The 22,256-nt window shown below is 47.2% G+C and overlaps 1 protein-coding gene across 2 annotated transcripts in view; it reads left to right on the top strand.

Moving 5' to 3' along the window:
• MAP1A (microtubule associated protein 1A) overlaps positions 1-22,256 on the top strand; it is a 66,763-nt gene that overhangs the window by 39,458 nt on the left and 5,049 nt on the right. For both annotated transcript variants that reach the window (XM_055818309.1, XM_055818317.1), the window contains 3 exons: positions 10,942-11,024; positions 11,687-11,827; positions 12,907-21,763. In XM_055818309.1, the coding sequence (XP_055674284.1) occupies positions 10,942-11,024; positions 11,687-11,827; positions 12,907-21,763 (9,081 nt within the window). The remainder of the gene's footprint in view (positions 1-10,941; positions 11,025-11,686; positions 11,828-12,906; positions 21,764-22,256) is intronic.

Genomic DNA, 22,256 nt, shown 5'->3' with positions numbered 1-22,256 from the left:
TGTCCTGTTTGTCCTCCTGAAGACAACTGGGTAGATGCTCTGGTTGGAAACTCTCTGTCCAAAGCCCTGGGAGGGGTACAGAATGTGTCACCGGCTCTGCTCTGGCTCACCTAATGCTCTTGCATGTGCTGCATCCTTCTCCACTCAGTCCTCTGTGTGCTGTGCTGCCAAGCCTCCTGTCACCTGCCTGTCACCCTTTTCGCCATGCACACAGCCACACATCAGGAAAACCTTGAACTCTTAAGGGGGTTTTAGTGGATGTGGTGGTGTATTCCTGAGTGGGTGCTCTTCTACCCTCTACCTAGCCTGAGTCTAACTGGAGTGTGGGTAATAGTGGTAAATATACCATGTGTACCCAAAATTCCCATCCGTCTGTGGCTGGGATGTTAACGAAAGCTAAAACCAGTACCTGGAGATTTCCCCTTGTTAACAGGCTGAAGTCAATGTGTGTGTGCTTTCAGGTCTGCAGTCCCTAGGGGATGCTTTGCTTCATAGAGCTGTTTGTTTTATCTTCAGTCTTTCTGCACACTGCTTTGTGTTTTCCAGTCCTTTGTAACTGTCTATTCAGTTCCTCCAGATAAGGCAAGTCTCCTATCACACAGTCACAGGCTTTATTTCAGTGGTGCCATGATTTTAACTATGTGATTCAGTATCCCAATACAAAAAATCAGCACAGACTATTTTGAAACTTGCATAAAAAATAAAAACTCCCGCATACAAAAACGCTTTCCTGCTCAAACACCATTGCCTCCCTTCCCCTTCTCTAGGTGCAGTTTAAAATCCCTCATTTTATGTTCCATGTGGTTTCATCTGTGACCTGTTCGGTGATCACTTGTATGCTCCCTTCCATTGCTACCCAGGGCAGCCCATAGCTCTGCCCTAGCCTTCCCTTACAGGGACTCAGCTCTTTGCTTCTCAATTTTCAGCTGATTTTCATATTCCTACTAAAAATATTTTTTCTCTTTGCTAGTATTCAGTGATTCTCTCTTTCTTTAAGAGAAAAATCACAAAAGAAAATCTTTAAGGAGATAGATCTTAGATTTAGCCATTGATAAATAAATAGATACTTATTTATCTATTTCTCCAGAGTGTTTGAAGACCTAAAAATAGAAAGTATAGGAAATAAATCTTTACTGTAGACTTTTTCAGACCATGAGAGGCAGAACACTTGCTGGTGGACCGCAGAGCACTGCCTGAAGCCAATTCCTCATCAGTCTCAGCTGTTGAATCACACTAGAAAGCTAAAACTACTGCATTTTCCTAATGATGTTTTTATTGTAAGTGGTTACTGTCACTGTTGCATGTTGTGAATACAAGTTGGGCAGAGGCGGCTGTGGGACAGCCCTTTCAGCTGTGATCACCTCCTGAGCTGGCTGTACCCTTTGCTCTGCTCATCTTTGGAAAAGAAACAAAGAGCTGGATGTGTCCAGAACTGCTGGGACCGCTGCATCTCTTCAGGAGCCTGCACCCAGCAGTCAGGCACCAGTGCATGCCGCAGCCTCCCCCCTAGCCCTCCCAACACCTCTCGGTCTCTTCTGGGCAGTTCACACCAAGCTCCAGCTGTAGTCCTCCGCTGGTGTTTCTCCACTTGCCTTGCCTGAAAGCCTCAGCTCCTCTGACACAACGCTATGTTAGAAGGTAGGGAGCTGTACGGTGGGAGTGTCCTGTCCTCCTGCTAAACAGTCTAAGGGCATCCACGGGGCTGTTAGAGATTGTGTTGGGATTCCTGAGCTGGAACCAGCACACGGATTTAGGACTGGACCAAAGCAGAGATACCTCCCTAACCGCAGGGCGCTGCCAGTCCAAGGGTGTTCTTTGTGTCTCCTGTTGAGATAGCCGTGGCTTGCATAATTAACTAATTATTCCTTAGAGTCGTTGGGGGAGGGAGCAAAGACAGTCACTGTACAGTCTGGTGTTCGGGACGCAGATGTGTGAAGATCCTCTTCACGTCTCTGTGCTGGTGGGTGCTAGCTGGTACAGCTAGCTTCAGCCAGAGGGGCTGAGAGCAATCCCTCTCCATCGCTGGCACGGGGGGAGTCCGTGGTCACCTGTCCCCTGAGAGTACATGCCAACAAGCAGGCCACTGTGCCGTCTTTCTTTGGGTTCTCATCATCCTCTGAGAAGATGGTGACTGGTTACAGGCTTCCAGCTTTCCGCCCAGGCTGCAAGGAGGAGCTGCAGGTGAGAATCTCTTGTCTGAGGAGGACAGAAGTGATGGCGTAGCGTTGGGGCCCAGATTTTATTCCTCGGTGGCTGCCTCTGCAGCTGCTAAGCCAGTTGGTGCCTGTGGAGCCAGAGCAGAGGCAGCCGGCAGCTGAGCCTCTCGTGTCCCAGGAGAGCTGAAACAAGCTCGTCCCCTTTCCTTAATACTCTTTTAAGGCAGACCAGGATTAGGATGTAAACAGCATGTTGATGGTAGGCATGGCCAATAGCAAATTGGAAGGTGTTTCAAACAGTCGAGACAAATGAAAGCATAATCCCAAGAGCCCAGAGAGCAAAGTGGTGGTGGCAAGAAAGAACAGGGAGATTCAAACTGAGGAAGTGCAGTGACCTTGTCATATCTTCTCGATCTGAACATATGCTGAGCCCAATACGGCCATTGTTGTCTGGAAAAAAAAAAAGAAAAGAAAAAAAACCCCAACAACTGGATGCCTGGGATTCTGTGTACGTAAATAAATGAGTATTCTGAAAAGAATTTTCTCAAAGTTTTTAGGGAAAAGAAGAAGCAAAAATAACTGCTGGATTACAGCAAGTTTAAGAGAAAATATTTAATTGCTTTTAGCAATAATTGTAGCCATTATTTTACTCTAAAAGGATGTTCTGTTGTATTCTAAAGCCCTGAATATTTTGCTTTGAAATTAAAAAAAAATGTTGTTCAAGGACAGTTTATTAGTAAAACCATTTATTGTTGCCGCCAACTTAAGCACTGCATCAGCTTCGGAATCTAATTTACAGCCTGTGGAAACTAGTTGAGATTGTGGGTCATCCCCTCTGTCTGGAGTGGGAGGAACTGGCCAAGCCACTTTCCTTGTGTCTGGGTGATGTGGCTGGGAAGCAGGCTGTAACTGGGGACGTGGCGGTGGCCATCGCCTGCATGGCTAAGCTCCCAGAAGTGGGCACAGCCTGCTTCCCTCGGAAGTCACGGTTTTCTTTAAAATTGAATCTGCCTAAAATTTTTCCTTTCTAGAACCCACCACAAATGCCCATGTGCCATTCAGAGTCTCTTCAGCCCAGCCCTCAGTGGAGGGGTTTCTTTTTAAATTTGAGGGCTCTCCTCTTGAATGGTTTGGGCACACAGACAGCAGGAAGGCTGTGTGCAAACTTCCCTCGTGCCGCTCTGCAGCACTTTTCAGTTCCTGCTGCTGGTGCTGTGGTTGCCCACAGAGTGCCCACAGCTCTGCCCACAGCTATGAAATCCCCTAAGCACGTCTCTAGGGTTGATGCACCCCTCTGACCCCTTGTGACAGGTCAGGGCTGTTACTCACGACGTACAGCAAAGATGTCCAGGTACAGGGAAGCTGAGAGGTGTTTCTGAGATGCACAAGTCCAGGTAGGGAGGAGCTGAATGGTAAATTTGCCATTGCTGGCTTGTGCACTGCCTGCCAAAACAATCTTTGTGTTTATTTTATATAAATTCCTGAGCCTATCTGACTAGCTGGCAGAGCGTCTGAATCTCCACCAGCCGGAGCTGGTCCTACCAGCTGTGCAGTGTTCAGCGTGCGTGCTGGAGGAAGGAGCTGCCGCAGCTGTGTCCCCTTCAGGTGCTGGGTGTAGGATGTTGCTACCAGCCAGAGCACATCCACTCCTCTCCCTCCCTGAACAGCACAGGGCTTCCATGGTAGATGGGGGCGGTGTGTCCATATTGCAGGAGGAGATAGGAAGGGGTATTCGCACACAAGAGAGGCAGGACCCTGCTCAGAAGTCTGTGTGGGACCTTTCCTCCCCTCTGGTCTTTATAATCTCTCCCCCAAGGAGCTGCGGCTTTGCTGTACTCGGGACAGCAAAGTGTTTGTGAATGAATGCGTTGTTTCATTTTCTCTGAATGGACACCATCTGGGGCTGGATCCTTTTTCTCCCATTGGCACTGAAGGAGCTGCAGTCGGAGACTTCACAGCCTCAGAATGAAAGAGTCAGTTACTATCTCAGTGTTATGATGTCATTGCAGAATGAGGGAAATGGCAGTCTTTCAGCTTGCACTAGCTGATGTTAATTATGCAAATATATGCACTCAGAGAACCCTCATGCACAGTTTTGACTGTCTTCAGGGGTGGACTTTTTCAATAGAGCATCAGGAAGACGCTGTCATACAAGGCTCAGCTCTTGACTAAAGTGTAGCAAAAGGTACTGAAGCATAGCGATAGCCGGGTTCTGGTTAAGAAGAGTCCTTTCAGAAATGCCGCCCTGAAGAGTTATGTTCATAATATCAGGTAAGAGATCAGAAAGTTAGGAAGAATCATTTTTTTAATCACTGTGGCTTGTGTGCCTTGATAACATGTCCAGACTGTGGCTTTACAGGTAGAACCTGGCCTGGTAAGGCCAAATAATCTTGGGGACAAAAGAGGTAAAGGGTGCAGGAAGGACGAGGGAGGTAATGAGGAATCAAGAGTGCTCCCTGGATGGGGAGAGGATTGGTTCCCATGTGGTTAGATGAACAGTCTCCACCCTTTGTATGGTGAGGTCCTGAGAGCTTTGCAGCTTTACGCCCTGCCATCAGATACATACAAACACCAGTAAGATCCCTCCCCTGAGTTTTCTCTTTTCCAGGCTAAAGAGTCGCAGCCCCTCAGCCCTCCTCTTATCAGAGATGTGCCAGGCCTTTAATCACCTCTGTGGCCCTCATGCTCATTACAGTTTGGCGTACCAGTCTGATATTTGGTGTATCATGACTGACTTCAGCACAGTCTTTCCCTTAAGAGATGACTCATTAGCGCTCTGGCCTGGGTGATTGTATTTCGCAGAGATGAGAGCCTGGGTCCCACTGCCCTGACACTTGGTCTCTGATTTCAGCACGGTGATTAGTAACCATGGTTCTTCCAATTCTGATCAACAGAATAACAAGATCTCTGAGGTTTGATGGCCTGAAAGATTAAAAGCAAATGACAAGCAGCAGCCTTTGCAACTGTTCGGACCAGCCCAAAATTTATTGTTCAACTACAGGGGGGGTCAGGTGCTTTCAATTAGAGTGGCAAAACGCACGGCATGCAAGGATCTGTACTGGCAGCATGACCTCCCTTTCTGCCTCTGCGGCCATCTGTCTCCTTCTAGGATCATCTCTTTCTTGGGCATCCTGTTTGTCACATAGTTAACCTAGAGCACTGTTCTTTGTTTTAGCCTAGAGTGACCTCCCCGCATAGTCCTTTTTGCTTGACTGCTCGTCACTAAAACAACAGCGTCTGGTCCTTCGTTCTCTCGCCTTCCGTCTCTGTGCGCATGTAGGGAGCCCTGGGTGGTTAATTCACATCGACCCCAAAATCTGTGTCGCTTTGCTCATCACTTGCTGTCCTCTGCCAAAACCAAATTAATTCTACACTCAATGGGCCACATAATCATAGAATATCTCAACTTAGAAGGCAAGTCCAACTCCCTGCTCCTTGCAGGACTGGCTAAAACGAAACCATATAACTAAAAACATCGTCCAGACACTGCTTGAACTCTGGCAGGCTTGGTGCCATGACCACTTCCCTGGGGAGCCTGTTCCAGTGACCGACCACCCTCTCTGTGAAGAACCTTTCCCTAATGCCCAGTCTGAGCTTCCCCTGGTGCAGCTCCGTTCCGTTTTCTTATGTCCTATTGCTGGTCACCGGAGAGAGGAGATCAGCACCTCCCCGCTGCTGCCCCCCTTGAGGAAGCTGTAGAGTGCGATGAGGGCACCCCTCAGCCTTTCTAGTATGTAAGCTATACATACTCTTAAAAAAAGTAATAATAATCAGACTTTTTCCTCCCTCCTCACTAATGATCCATGACTGCAGCCTGTACGCCCTGAAGTGCCCCTGTAGTATTAGCCGTGGAAGTTCCTCTGGCATGGCCTGGGGAAGCTGTTGTTCATCACCTCTGGGATTTTTGTGTAATGCCTCTGCAGCCAGTTCCTGCTGACTGCCATCCAAGAGGTGGCTCCCCTGTAGAAAGAGTTTTATGTGTGCCCTCTGTGGTGCGTCAGAATGAAGGTGATGCTCATTCTGCACAACAGCAAGTAGTGCAACCTGTGTGGAGAAGGAGAAATGCCTGTCTGCTCCTGAAATTTTCCATGAGGTCATGAATGAGGTACATTTGTGTATTAAATCTTTACATATGTTATGCAGCAAGCACTTTGTGCGGTAACTAAAGCCATGAGTCAAAAACTGCCTAAGAGACAGAAAACAAATTGGAAAACAAATATATGGTCAAGCTTGTGCAGCACCCAGAGGTAAAATACAAGGGCTTCATGACTTCACGCTAAATATAAAGCTGATCGATACAGTAATGGTGAGGAAAGGGGTTGGAACGAACATGGAGGTGGCTAAATTTGTAGATGACTCAGTTACTTGTACCTAGAAAAGACCATGAAGAACTTCTGCAATTAAATTGAACAGTCATCATCATGTCCCTTTAAATTCATTGTCAAAAAATGCAAAATCAAGCACACTAGAAAAATGAAACCTTTCAGACTCCTTACAAGGGCTCAATTAATAGTGTCAAAGCAGGGTGAAATTTGGATATCACTGTGTACCCTTAACTGAAGACTTTTATTTGGTGCAAAGCTAGTGTCAGGTTATGTTATGATACATAAAAAAATGAGGATGGGGGATAATACTGAAAATACAATAATGCCATCCTAAGAATCTTCTGTGTTCATTTTCATCTTGTATACTTCTGCTTTTACTCCCAATGGGCGTAGCAGAACTAGAAGAGTTTGAAGGACAGGTGATGGTGGTTATGAGGGACTAGAGAAACTCCTCTTAAGAAACTGATGGCGAAGACTGGGGGCTTTCTGCTTTTTGGGGACATGATGGATAGGAACATTCTCTGGAAGCACACAGGCATTGTGGTGACTGCAGTGATCCAAATGTGCCTAAATATGCACAGTGAAAATTCGTATGAAATGAGAAATTCAATGTTAATGATGTTTACTCCCACAGTTACTGGGGGAGAGGAGATTCCACTTAACACAGCAGCTTGTGAGCATAGTTTAAGAGGGCTGAGCAGCGTCAGGGATCTGTGTTCAGAATGCATCTGGAGATGTGTGGTCGGAGAGAGATGTTCGGATGTTTGTTCGAGGCAAGTTGAAGACTGCAGTCTTCAGGAACCTGAGAAGGATATTCCTTATACTGGTAAATGTAATTAGGGGATTTTGCCATTTGCAGTGGTAGCTCCAGGCATGCATTTCACTGCGATAGGGCTCTAGTAAGGACAAATACCTGACAATGACCTGAACAGTGTGCTTTCAGTCACACCTCTACTCATTTCTGTGGCACGTAATTTTTGTTAGCAAGAAGAAGGGTGCCCCAGTCTGTAAGTTTAAATCACTTGTCTGTACAGCTGCTTCTGCAGGCCTGTATAGAGGAGGCAGCCAGCAAAGGGCCCCTCAGACTGATCAGCACTTGGACTCAAAGAGACTTTGCGATGGTGACGGGTATTCCCTCAGCTGGGCACAGCCCAGCATCTGCTCTGTCGCATGCAGGGGTGCTGCTGGCCCCAGGCTGGGGGAGGCTGCTGCGGGCAGCCTGGCTGGGAGCAGGGGCTGGGGTACCCGCCCTGGGGAGTTCACAAGCCGGGTTAAGGTCACCGTGTTGCCATCTCACTCACAGTTTGCAGTTCAGCCTGGGGTTTGTGTGCTGCTCTGCTTCATCACTGAATTAAGCTGAAGAACAGTTTTGGCATGCGTGTGTGTGTGCAGTGACTCAGTGTTTCTGGAAATGGCCTGTCTGTGTGGCTGTGCTCCTGTATCCTTCTGAGAACTGACTGCTGCAACTGAAGAAAGGGAATCTGTCCAACAGTGAGTCAGAAGCAAGGCTCTGGAGGGCTGCATGGCTTCATGGAGTTACAGGATCACCGAATTGTAGGCTGGAAGAGACCCCTTCAGATCGACTAGTCCAATCCCACCTCTCAAGAAGGGTCAGCTGGAGCAGGTCTCCCAGGACTGTGTCCAGCTGAGTTTTGAGTATCTCCAAGGATGGGGACTCCACAACCTCTTTGTACAAGCTATTCCAGTGTTTGACGCACCCTCACAGTAAAAAAAGTGTTTTCTTGTGTCCTGTCACTGGGCACTGCTGAGAAGAGAGTCCGACCTCCTCTTCTTCATTCCCTCCCATCAGGTATTTATACATATCAATAAGATCCCTCCCCCTTCCAAGCCTTCTCTTTTCCAGCATAAACAGTCTTAGCACGCTCCACCTCGCCTCAAATGAAAATGCTTCAGTCCCTTAATCATCTTCGCAGCCCTTCACAAGACTCGGTACTTCACCACTCCTGCCTTCCATCTGCCAGCAGCTGCTGGCCCCACGGCTTGATCCCTTCTCTTTCTCTCAAGTTTGAAGGGGACAGCCCCTCGGGGGGGCGAGAGGCTGCGAGCAGAATGCTAACCAGCCCCGCTTTGTTTACTAGTCCCAGCAGCGACAGCTCAGCTGCTTGGGCTTGAACCAAAGAAATGGCAAAGAGCAGCAGTGTTTTCATCCCGTTACCCTGCAGACAGGCCCCCTTCCCTGTACAGCTGGCGTTGCCCACCCAGCACTGGCCAGCCTGCAGCCCTCCGCCTGGCATTGCCCCTGCAGCACCTTGGCACCTGGTGCCTGGAAGGATGCCCACATGCTGGGCACCAGTGACTGCACTGGGCCCAACAGCCCTCCTCTCACATGGCACAAGCAAGAGGCTGCTGGTGTTGCGTCTGCACACCAAGCCGTGTTCTCCAAATGCCGTGGTAACAACTGCCAAAAAAAGGCTGTCTGGGATGTCTGGGCAGGAAGGTGGGAAAAAGCTGAAGCCTGGGGAATGGCATGGTTTTCACTTTGTCCCAGTCCTGCTGAAAAATGGGAGCAGATCACTTCTGTTCTGGGTGCTCTGAGGAGCACATGAGTGGAGGTCCTGGCGTGGGGTGAGCAGTGTGAAAACTGCCCAATGCAATCAGCGAGGAAATGAGGTGCTCCTTGTGTTCGCTGCTGGATCCTAAACAATGCCGAGGTATCAGCAATGCCTTTACAATTACCATTACCCCGAGGGTGAGTGGGTTCTTGCTTCTTTTGGCTGCAGTGACTGCCCCAGGACGCTTCCTGGGCCCCCCTCCTCTGCCCACCCTCCCGCACTGCTCCCCACGAGCTCACTCGCAGCATTCCTTCTTTGTGCAGGGGCTTGGTTCCCAGCCTCTGGCATCCATACACCACATCCCACACTGAGTGGCAGAAATGCCACTGAACTCAGTGCAGGCATTTCCTTTGCACAGTGATGGTTTTGTTTTAGTCTGGAGGGACTGTTTTCAGATAGACAGAAAGGACCCAAGCTCAGAAAGCAGCCAGAGATGCAGGGTATAAATAGTTCTGCTGATTGCTTAGAGCTGCTCTCATTTGGGGCTGAAAGTTGCCTTCTGGGCATATCTGTCTGGCTTGTACTTAATTGCTGGCAGCCAGAGTACAACATCCCAGTAAACTGAGTTTGATTAAAGCTATACTGAGCGTTGGCCTTTCCCTGACTCCTTTCTTTTTGTGTCCTTTTGGTGTCTCTTTGCAATAATGGTTTGATCATGCTATTTCAGAAGGGTTGATACCTGCCTAGAAAGAGAGCGGGTGGGAGGCTGTGGAATAGGGAGGATGGAAAGAACAACATTGTCAGAGAGCGGCAGTTGTCTGGAAGAGGAAAAACAGAAGTTAATTTTCAGTGAATATCTCTGGTCCTCCAGTCTATATGAGGGGTTAAAGCCTATGAAAGATTTAAACCCTATAAATCATACATTCTAACAGTTAAGTTCTACGTGCCTGGCTTGCAGAGTGGATGTAATGTCCAGAGGTAGGTATTTGCAAAGCCTAGAATCCAAAAAATTATGCGGTGCCTGCAATGTCAAGGGAAAAGCTGCAGGAAGGTCCTGTACCTCATCCTGCTTCCCAGGGCCGTCTGACGTGGGCACACAGCGATGGCTCTAGCCTCGCCTTTCAGGGTGCCAGGCACTCACCACTGATCTTTCTAATAAATTAGTAGGACCCAGGCATTATGTCAGGATTTTGCTAAATACCCATGTAATGCTCGTGCTAAGGTAAGCACACAAAACGCTTTTTTGCACTACCAGGCTCTTGCTTGCTTTTCTTTGGTTCTTCCTTTTTTGTCTAAATATGCATAGAGTGAGCAGAGCCCTGTCTGAGTGCCTGAGTGACTCTCACAGGAGGGAGACAGGAGAACCAGCGCTTTTATCACCTAGGTGGTTCCCATAGCAGCATTTTTCCTCTAGGAGTGCCCATTTGGATTAAAGAAAAACACTTGTAAGGGAAAACATTACTAAGAACTACGAGAGATTCATTATTACTGCTGCACCACACTAATGAAGGGTAAGTTGGCACGCACCAGCTGGCTCACAAAGCCCTGTGGTGACTAAGGCTTGGACAACCCAAAATCTCTCTCCATGGTAGCTGCAATGAGACAGGACACTTCTGTCTGGAGGGGATAACTGGTCTGTGCCAGTGTTTATGGGGCACAGCTGTCTGGCACAAGCGGGCAGCTTGGTATGCCTGGCACTGTGGACTTCAGAAGATGCTGGAGTTGAGTTGCAAATTGTGCTGATCCAGAACTAGGGTTTTTTTCCGTGTTACTGAAAAGAGTTTGCTTTGTTCTATGAGACTCAGGTATTAAATTGGGTCTAGAATGCAAGTTGAAGCCTTGCAATCAAACCAGTGCTGAAGTGGAATTTCTGAGGCTAAAACATCGGTAGGCAGATATTGTCTCACCAGCTTCTCCCATCCTGTCTAATCCCCTACCTCTCCTCAGGCCAAAGAACCCTCCATCACCGGAGTGACACCCTGGAGACAGTGATCCTGGTAAATCCCAATGTGGACAGCATCGTGTCTGAGGTAAGCACGAGATGCCCGCAGGTTTTCTCCGCATCAGCTCTCCTGCCTTTGCTTGACATAGCGGTCACGATCACCACACTTTGCACCTTCTGGACAGTTTGAACATCGCTGCCAGTCTACTGCAAGGAGTAGTGAAGTGGCCAGGTGTCCTGTTCCTGGTCTTGCCAACAAGATATATGCAGAATTTACTGCTAGACAAAGAAACACAGAGAATGTATTGTTTCTTGTGTGCTAGCCCTTTAGGAATGAACTTTCCTTGGAAGAGTTAGTGCCTTAGGATCACCTGATTATAAGGATCTCTCGGGAGCTTGTAGAGTTTCCTAGCAAACAAGGTGGAGGGCTTCTGAACCTTGAGCACTCTACTTGGATAAGAGTCTAAATGTGCCAGCCTCTTCCATAGAAGTGTAATGCCAAACATCTTCTCTTAGCATTAGCCTACTTTCTCGATGTGAGTGATGATGTGACATGGAGCTGTGTCAGGCAGGCAGCAGCAGTGTCTTCCCTCTTCAGTAACCTACTCTCTTGTATGTAGAAAACTTAACGTTTTGGCTGTTTGTGAATAATGTGTTAAGTACTGCCTGCCTGGCTGATTGGGTGTCTGCGTGCTCATGAGGAATCCAGATAACTTGCTTTTTGACTGCAGATCTGTCTCATGGTAACAGGTCCGCTCACTGGTGTGTGATTCATCAGCCCACAAACTACTGATCTTCTGTGGTCAGAGCTCAGACCAAGAAGGAGACTTGATCCTGCAGACGGGGACCTTCACATACCAGAAGTTTGCTGAGATACTTTCAGATCCAGAGGTGGGTGTGAGCAGTAAGCCAGCATGTTCACAGAGCGCGTGACCAGAGCAATGCAGCCTGCACCACTGCTTCAGGTGGCAGATCCACAGAGGGATGGGCTTGAAATCCAGCCAGAAAATTGCACAGCGTAAATAATTAATGCTATAGTCTTGGGCATCGTGCTTTAACTCCCTGGCTTAAGTTTTCCAAGGTGGCAGGCACTGAATTTAGACAATTGATAGCAGGGTTGCTGTAATTACATCAGCAAATCTGCCCACCTTCATTTATTTTAGGCTGATTGTTCTCACTTATTTCTGGTACCCATTTATTTGGACATGAACTATTCAAAACGAATGGCTGTCTAAGCAAGAGAATTAGTGCAAAGAAGTGCACTAACCTCATTCCACAGACTTAGGAAGTTTAATGCTTCTTTGCTTGGGATATGTTCAGCACAGCTCTAAGGAGCATTGGAAATTATACTGACCTTAGTTCTACCTATAAATCATGTAGTATGTCCCCCAGAGCTGTATGTATATCGGAGATGGAGTCACAACTTTCAAGATAGGTCCCAGGAAAGAAAGTAAATCTGAAAAAAATAAAGTCCTGTGGCACTAAAACTGCACAAAAGTGCTATGTGATCTTTTGGTAGCTGATGAGTGAGGATAAGGTCAGATGATGATGCTTAGCACTGGAGAGGGTACCTGAGGGTTAGAATTCACAAATCAAAAAGAAACTGCTACTTTTGAGCCCGAGCCAGGGACTGATATCCCAGGTGAAATAGGGAGAAGTAAGGAAAGAGGACAAGGCGGTTCCTGCTTTCGTTTTCTTTCCTGAGGTCTTGTCACTGTGCACTCCCAACAGTCAGGAAGCATAACAGCCCATCAACATTAAGAGTCTCAAAATAGAGCAGAATGTGGCCCCGTGCATCTATTTGCAGTGGGCTTTTGGACTGTTTAATCTACCCACAGTGTTCCCTGTCAGTAAAGTGCTCCCTGTGATTTCAGTATTTCTGCATTAACTGGCTTTTTTTTTTTTTTTTAAGTGCTGAATTGGTCTCAGAGCTCTGTTTGACCTTTATTTGTCTGTGCTTGTCTCATTAGGTCACCCAGATTCTTAGCAACATTGATTCAGATATCAAGGCCTCCCTTACTGTGTCGTGCTTGGGAGAAGGAGACTGGAGCAACCTTGGGCATCCTCGATTTCAAGAAATTATTAATCTGAAACTGAATCCCGATCCAGTTCTGCCAGAAATGGATGGGGTGTCTGAGTTTGCAGAATATGTCTCCGAGACAGTTGACGTGCCGTCTCCGTTTGATCTCCTGGAGCCACCCACGTCAGGGGGCTTTCTGAAGCTTTCTAAACCCTGCTGCTACATATTCCCTGGGGGAAGAGGCGATTCTGCTCTCTTTGCTGTCAATGGGTTTAACATCCTTGTGGATGGTGGCTCTGACAGGAAATCCTGCTTCTGGAAGCTGGTAAGGCACCTGGATAGAATTGACTCAATCCTGCTCACCCACATTGGTGCGGACAACCTACCTGGCATCAATGGGCTGCTGCAGAGGAAAGTCGCTGAGCAAGAGGAGGAACAATCCCAGGGCTCTACCAACTACAGTGACTGGATGAAGAACCTAATTTCCCCTGAGCTAGGGGTGGTTTTTTTTAATGTTCCTGATAAACTGAAGATGCCTGAATCATCCATGAAAGTAAAGAGGAGCATCGAAGAAGCTTGTCTGACACTGCAGTATCTCAACAGACTAGGCATTAAATCAGAGCCTCTCTACAGGGTGGTGAGCAGTACCATTGAACCTATCACCCTTTTCCACAAAATGGGAGTGGGTAAGCTGGACATGTATATACTGAATCCCGTCAAGGACAGTAAAGAAATGCAGTTTCTAATGCAGAAATGGGCTGGTAATAGTAAAGCAAAGACTGGCATAATTCTCGCGAGTGGGAAAGAAGGTGAAATTTCTGTTCCCTATCTCACATCCATCACAGCCCTAGTGGTGTGGCTTCCAGCTAGCCCAACAGAGAAAATTGTCAGGGTTTTGTTTCCTGGAAATGCTCCTCAAAATAAGATACTGGAAGGTCTTGAGAAACTCAAGCACTTGGATTTTCTGAGGTACCCAGTGGCTACTCAGAAAGATATCACATCTGGAATACCTCCACCTGTGCTGAAGCAGACCAAAATTAAACAAAGAACTGACAGTAAAGAGAGTCTTAAATCTTCCCCCAAGCCATCTGTGGCAAAGCAAGCTAAGAAAGAAGAGGCAGTTGAGGAGGGGATTAAGGAGGTAAAACCAGAAGTCGTAAAGGATGCTAAAATTGAGAAAAAGGTTAAAGAACACTCGGAGAAAATCCCTGAGAAACCTGTTAAACATGAAAAGATAAAGACAGAAACAAGTGATGCTCTCAAAGCTGAGAAAAGAAAATTGGCAAAAGACAAGGTTGGAAAAAAACACCTCAAAGAGAAAGTATCCAAACTAGAGGAGAAGAAAGACAAAGAAAAGAAAGAGATTAAGAAAGAGAAAAAGGACTTAAAAAAAGATGATGGAAAGAAAGAGGAAAAAAAAGATTCAAAGAAAGAGGATAAAAAGAAAGAAACCAAACCAGAGCCCAAAAAAATTTCTAAACCAGACTTAAAACCATTTACCCCAGAAGTAAGAAAAACATTATACAAGGCAAAAGTTCCAGGCAGACTCAAAACTGAGAAGATCAAAGTCAAACCTGAAAAGGAGGTACCTGCTGACCTGAAGACTTCACCAATGGAGAAGGCACCTGTACAGGTGGAGCCAGGAGAGACTTCCATAGCTGAACAGAGGTTAGTCCTGTCTTCGCCAGAAGATCTTACAAAGGACTTTGAGGAACTGAAGCATGAGGAGAAAGGGGCCTTGCAGGTGACTCAAGAAATGTCTGATATTGAGGTTAGTGATAAGGTTGTGAGAGTACCTGAAACAGAGATAAAAGACTCTGCTGACATGATTGTTCAGAGTTGCCTTGAAGCAGATCAGATTTTGAAAACAAATATTCCTGAACAGGGGATAACTACTACTGATACAGAAAAAGAATCACCAGCAGAGGAAAAGGCAGTCCATCAGCTAGAACTGAGAGCAGGTCATGCTGAAAAAACAGAGGAGGAAAGAAGAGCCGTAGATGAAAATTATGACATGAGATACGGCGAGGGAAAAGCTGAGCAAGACAACGAAGTTCAGCTCCTTCCAGACAAAGTACAGGTACCATCACAGATAGACCTCTTAGAAAAGGGTGCTCGGTCACCAGTGTTCAAAGAGGAAGAAAAGGAGGAAGAGGAGAAAATCTCTTTGGACAGAAAACAGTGGGAAGCAGAAACAAAGACTGGTGAAAAGTATATTGCAGGGACAGAGGCACAGGAAGAGGGTGAGAAGGAAAAGAGAGAAGATGTGATAGAAAAGGCAGAACTGGAAGAAAAGGAAGAACAGCATATGAAGGCAGAGGAGAAGGAGGAAAAGAATAGAAACTTATATGATCAGGATGAGAGGAGGGACAAAATATTTACCAGTACAGAAAAGGAAAAAGAATTTAGTGACATGGGTGAGAAAAACAAGTTAATTGGAAAGGACGTAACAAAGGAAGAATCATATCTGAGCAGTCTGCCAGTCCCACCAGGAGCAACAGCAGAACATGTTTCATATATCCAAGATGAAACTATCCCAGGCTACTCAGAAACAGAGCAGACTATTTCTGATGAAGAAATACATGATGAACAGGAAGAGAGGATCCCACACTTGAAGTATGATGTCAGTGCCTATGACATTTCTGTTCCTGATCACCCAGGCTCTTTTGAAGCAATACATGGAATACAGGCCATGCCTGCTGCCGACCTTTCAGCCAAGGGCTATGCTGGCCAGGAGTCTGAAATCCTGGCTTATCCTACAAACATTGTGGCAGCACCTCTAGCCGAGGAGGAGCATATATCCTCTGCTACCTCCATTACAGAATGTGATAAGCTTTCGTCTTTTGCAACTTCAGTAGCAGAAGATCAGTCCGTTGCATCTATAACAGCACCCCAAACAGAAGAGACTGGGAAAAGCTCTCTGCTTCTAGACACAGTAAACAGCATGCCCTCTTCTCGGACTGAAGCAACCCAAGGTCTCGACTACGTTCCCTCCGCTGGCACAATCTCTCCCACATCATCCTTGGAGGAAGACAAATATTTTAAATCTCCACCCCCTGAAGATTTCCATGCATTAGCAGAAGGAGAGAGAAAACTGGAAGCTCAAAAAAAGGATCTTCATGAAGAGGCAGAAGAGGAAGAGGAAGAAGAAGACGAGACTCCAAATATTGAAATGCCTGGGAAACTCAGAGGGCATTACAGTGCCCCCATGTTTGCTCATCAAGAATGTCCCGATAACGTGTTAATCGGCGTTCCCACGGAAGGGATGCAAACTTCTGGTCTGCCATTATCCACTGAAGAAACACCATTTTCCCAGGTTGACTCTGGAGAGGCTGAAGAACGATGCATGAGTCCTGATGACAGTACAGTCAAAATGGCCTCTCCTACCCCATCTGGCCCCACCAGTGCAGGACACACACCCTTCCACCAGTCTCCAGTGGAGGAAAAACTAGAAACGGTAGATTCAGATCTGTTTGAAAAACAAACAGATGCTGCTGCCAAGAAATTGGAAGGCCAAGCTTCTCTTGCGGTGAAGGGAGCCAAGGGTGAACCTCTCAGAGAAGACGAGGTATCTGCAGCTAAATACAGACATGAAAAAGAAGTGCCTGGATCTGTACAGCACCAGCTGGACTTGACCAGTGACGTTCCAGTGTGTCCCAGGGAGGAGGTGCAGGAAGAACCAGTGGGGAAGGAGGAGCTGCCCTGGCTCTCCTACCACAAGCAGGACACAGTGGTGATAGGGGAGGAAGAGGAGCGTCCCGAGCTGCCCCATCCCAGCACAGATAAGTTTCTGGAGCCAGAAAAAGAGCAAGGAACTAAAACCATGACAGAAAGTTTAATGGGATTTTCAAAGCACTTGTCCTTTGAGCCATTCTCTACCACAGAAACGTCGCCAGGAAAAGTGAGTCCTCCACAGTTCACAAGCCAAAGCAGATCTGAAAGTGACAAATCCTCACAACCTTCACCAGATGATGCCAAATCACTGTCTTTTACAGAAGAAAGTAAAGAAAAATCCTCGGATATTTCCATTAAGGGAGTGGCTACTGAAGAAGGAAAACTGCTGTATTTCACAGGAGACACCCCAGAAGAAGAAAAATCATCTCATGTTTCCCTTAAAGACATTTCTCCAGAAGAGACCAAATCCATTTCTCTCACTGAGAGTCCCAGCAAGGAAATCTCTTCAGACCTTTTTGTTAAAGGGACTTCTCCAGAAGACATCAAGTCTCTTAGTTTCACAGAAGAGATACCTGTAAAAGAAAAAGCTATGCCTGACTTTACTGACAAGTTCCCTTCAGAAGCTGTGAAATCCATGGATTTCACAGAGCAGAGCCCAGCTATGTATGAAAAATCACTGAAAATTTCTGCCAAAGAACTCGCAACAGAAGTGTCAAAATCTTTTCCTTGCCCAGAAAGTAGCTCAGTTAAAGACACATCACCCAGAGATACTTCAATTGAAGAAATGTCTCCCGATGACAGCAGTCTATTTTCTGCATCAGAAAAGGGCCCTTTTACGGGAAGGACTGCAGGCTTGGACGCCCAGCAAGTATCTCCAGATGCGAAGGGCTTACACTTCACAGGATCTAGCCCAACTGAGGGTAAAACACCTTCACCCATTTCTGCTGAAGGTATAAAATCTTGCAGGTACAAGGAAGCTCAGGAAGAAAAATCTCCGGAAATGGAAGACTTTTACATGAAGGATTTAAGTTACGAGAAGAAAGTATGGTTTCCAGAAGAGGTGGAGGAGATCCCTGTTCAGGGAAGGCGGCAGAGGTATGATAAAGAGAGAGAGAGCACGTTCTTGGATGAGGTGCCAGAATATGAAACAAAATCCCTTCCCAGGATGGGAGAGGAGGAGATCCTGTCTCCTGCAGTGCCTGGCAGCCTCACCTGGAGAAGAGCAGAAGATGAAGCGTGGGGCTCTGCGTACGGGTATCTTCAGGAAGGAAGAGAGACTGGAAGAGAAGGGCAGTCACCTGGTGAGAAGGGTGAGGGTCTCCATCAGGCTGAAGACAAACCTGTGCTACTGCAAGCGGACGCAGAATGTTTAAAGATGGAATCATGTGGTTACAAAGACGATACACAGAAGAGTGCCAAACCTATATCAGAAGCAAAGAAAGTGGAAGTAATTCCTGCTGGCATCACTCTCCCAGAAAGAACCGAAATGGAAAGTTCCTCTCTGTCTTCTCAATGTGTCTCTGGTGAGGAAAATCAGGCCAAAGCATTAACTGGAAACAAAGAAAGGCAAGAATTGTTGTTGACATCTAAAGATTACTCCTACTTAGGTGATGAGGAGAAAGCTGTCCTAGATATCTACGCAAAGTCACTAGACCAAGCACTGATGTCATCTCCCCTGTCTGTAACGGCCACTACTCTGGAAAAGGAGATTGACACCTCACCAGAAACAGAAAGGCCTTACAAATTAGATCAGCACAAGCCACTTTTACAGGAGGAAGTCCCATCAAAGACCACAGAGAAGAAATCAGACATCAATGATCTATATCAGGAAATAGACAGTAAATACAAGTCAGATAGAAAGCAAGAGGATGACTACAAATCCACTGAGGGTCTTTATGACTCTGCAGGAAGAAAAGAGCAGACGGCAGCAGCATCTGCTCTGTTGCAATCTACAAGACCAGCAGAATATGAATATATAGCAGCGTCCCCAGAAGAAAGTGCTGCAGTGTCAGGGCAGCGTGCACACTCCCCTCTGGGCCCGGGCCCTTGTCAAAAAAGCAGCGCTGCCATGGGCCATGCCGAGGCTGTGGATTCTGCCGGCCAAGTGGCATATCCTCCGGAGACCTATTCCAGCAGCTCCCCGGAGCCTTATTCCTATGAGGAGGGGTTCTGCAGAGCCAGAGGTGATGACAGTGCTACAAGACAGGAGCAAGAAGAAAGAGAACCAACTCCCTACCCCGATGAAAGAAGCTTCAAGTACGCTGACATCTATGAGAAGATAATTGTGTCTGGAGTTGGACCCTCCTCCTTCACACCCAAGGGTGCAGACAGCCCAGGTCACACTGACAAGGTATCACCAACAGCGCTGATGTCTCAAAAAGGTCAAAGTTTTCACGTCTCCGCAAAGGAAGAAGAGTCCTGCCTTTATACCTCTGCTGAGAAGGAGTTGTCATCTCCAGCATCCCCTAAAGATAAAGCAGATTCGACCTTTGACTATACAGACATCCATGAGAGATACTTGCCCTTGTCTGAAACAGATAAGGCTCAGATGTCTGAAGGACAGGAAAAACTGAAGGTGTCTTCTGCCTTGCCAGAAGAGCTGGACGCTGAACTGCACCCATCGTCAGCAAGCACAGCGTTCGCCTCTCCCACAGACGTGACTGACACGTTTTATCAAGAAAAATCAGCTGCCTATATTGACGCTGCGTGTCCAGATAAGAACATTATTTTGTCTAGCCAGGAGCAGAGCTCCCCATCCCTGAAATCTGAAAGCCCAAGTCCCAAAGATTCCTACTATGAGAAAGCAGGTCAGGGGGAAGAAAGCATGAGTGACTCAGAGTTAGAAAAAGGCGCTAAGGAGAAATCTGAAAAAGAGTCTAAACTGCACAGCCCCGTTGAAGCTGCAGGTACTGTCTACGCACACATCTCAGCGATGGACAGGTGTCACGTATTGGAAGCCCCTCTGCACAGCAAGCATCAGGACTCCATTTCACCCACTTCTACTGCCTCTTCACCCTCCGACCTGGGCTGGAAAGAGGAGTACGCAAGGGAGACTGCGTCAGCCGCTCTTGTGGGGACATACAGTGCTGGTTACAGTGACCTGCCAGACGCAGGCAGAGGTGACCAGGCTTCAGAAACATGCCATTTAAGACACGATTCTTCACAAAAGAGAGAGGCTGCTGAAAAACCCACAAAGGAATCACATTTCTGCGTAACAGATTACCCAAGTGCAGCGGTGGTCTCAGAGCGCCAAGAGCAAGCCATGTGCTTGAAGTCTGCTTCTGAAAAACAGAATGAGGCATACAAAAAGGACCCAACAGTAGAGGGCAGAGGGGTGGATAGCTCTTCTGGGTTTGAATACTCCTTCCTAGAAAAGAGAGAAACACCCAGTGTGTTCAGACACGAGCAAACCTCTGCAAGCCGTTTAGGGGATATCTCTCTTCCTCTAAAGACTCCTTGTGCTTTGCTTTCAGACCAGGGAAAGAAAGATGAGTACTTGGAGGTTTCTGAGAAAATCAGCAGCCTTGACTCATCTTTCACTAAATTCTCACCACTGAGTCCATACGAAGAAGATAAGTTGTTCTCCAAAGCTGTGGAAAGAGAGTCTGTGCCCCAACAGCAGCTGAAAGATGACTCTTCCAGCCTGTCAGAGGAACCTTCGTCTGAAGCAACCACTCCTGTGATACCGACTACAGCAGAAAGTTTCTACTCCCATATGCTTTCCACATACACGGGTGCAGGAGCAGAACCAGGTTCCAGGAGTCTTTGGGACGTGCCTCCACAGGTTGCAGATAATGTTGTGAAAACACATACAGCTGAAACCAAAGACTCTGTGTTTGCTGAAGAGCATGGTTCTCCATTCGCAAGTGGCATGAGGGACAGCATTTCGCCGTGCAGAAAGGAGTGCCAGAGCTCGCAGCCCACACCATTCTCTGCAGAGAAACAACGGCAGCCCTGTGTAAGCAGTCCAGAGCAGAAGGCACCATTTGCAGAACAGCTAATGACACTGACGCCTCTCCCTGATGTGTTGACATCATTTCCTCATCAGCAGCATGAAGATGAGACCACAGCCAATGGTCCAACGGAGGTGAGCACCAGTCTGCAAGCTTTCCAAAGTACATACCGTGCAGCAGAGGCAAAAGATGAAAAACCATGTCCTCGTTCTGACAGCAGTTTTTCTCCATGCACAGGCAAAGAGGACACAGAGAGGCAGAGCCGTCCTTCCTCTCTGGTGTCCCCTGAACACAGTTTCCAGCCCTTTTTCCCAGATGTGCAGAGGGGTGGAAAAACAGAGGACCATGGAGATGCTTCCCATGAGATGGAGCCACATTTAGGAGGCAGTTTTGATTGTGGACATAAATTTTCCTCATGTGAATACAAGCAGAGGAAGGGAGAGCTCTCTCCCTCATTCATCAACCCGAGCCCTCATGAGCTCTCTGAAGATAGTGACCTCTCACAGGAGGACGGGCATCCTTCAGTGCAGGGAAGACCACCCCACACTGGTAGTAGCCCCATGCAAAGTGCCACAGTGGAGGAAACCCCTCCAACATCAGTGAGTGATTCTGGAACCTCCCAGTCAGACTCAGATGTCCCGCCTGAGACAGAAGAATGTCCGTCCATCACAGCAGATGCCAACATGGACTCGGATGAAGATGCCGATTTCCTCCCAGTGGACAAAGCTGTTGGGAATGCCCACCATGCCAGCTCAAGGTCCAGCCATGATCCTCAGCCCGTTCCAATGGTAGATCCCCATCCCCATCCTCCTCACCCTGATGTTTGCATGGTGGACCCTGATATGTTGGTAAATGAGCAAAGCATGAGCAGAACTGATAAAATTTCCAAGAAAGACATAAAAGAAAAGAACAAAGGTGTGAGGAAGCCTTTGAGCAAACCCAAATCTTCCTCACCTGCCCGGAAATTAGATGCAAAAGGGAAACGATCACCCACTCCTGTGAAACAGCCATCGGACAAATCTTCAAAATCTGTCACTGCCAAAAAAGAAAGAGATGGAGGAGAGAAGCCCAAACCACGTAACACACTGGTGCAGCCTCCTCACACAGAGGATGAGTTATCCCGGAGTAGTCACAGCAACCCTGGCAAGAGCCTTGTTAACGGCATCAAAACAAACCCTGGTAAGAAATTCTTCCTTAAGCATGCGTTTTCTCTTTAGGTCCAACACAGCGAAAAAGCACTGAGTTGAATGTAGCAGAACAGAGAACAGGACTTCCCAGTCAGTCATAAAAAGTTATAAGCAGTGATAAGGTAGAGAGATTGTCTCACAAAGCACTTCAAAAGATCAAAGCCAGGAGGAAAACAAAAGATCAAGGCGAGAGGTCTCTGTGATTCCACAGAGAGGAGGAGGTTGTGAAGGGACAGTCCTATGGGCTCTGTGTGTGTATATATATGCATATATACTGTGGAGTACAACAGCTCTTGTTTGACCATCTCTCATCTTGTAAACATAAGCAGCAGCAACTGAAGAAAAGAGGTACAAAAGGTTGATAGGAAAGAGCAAGAGTCCTTGGAAGAGCAGTGATTCGCAGGGATGGCAGAAAGCCAGGGTGGAGCTTCCAGAAGGAATACTGTAGTACCCGAGGATACCATATAAAGGCCATCAGAACGGGT

The sequence above is a fragment of the Falco peregrinus genome, chromosome 1 (genome assembly GCF_023634155.1).
Source record: "Falco peregrinus isolate bFalPer1 chromosome 1, bFalPer1.pri, whole genome shotgun sequence".
Taxonomy (NCBI): Eukaryota; Metazoa; Chordata; class Aves; order Falconiformes; family Falconidae; genus Falco; species Falco peregrinus.
The sequence above is the reverse complement of the archived record's forward strand: the minus strand, read 5'-3'. Positions and strand labels throughout refer to the sequence as shown.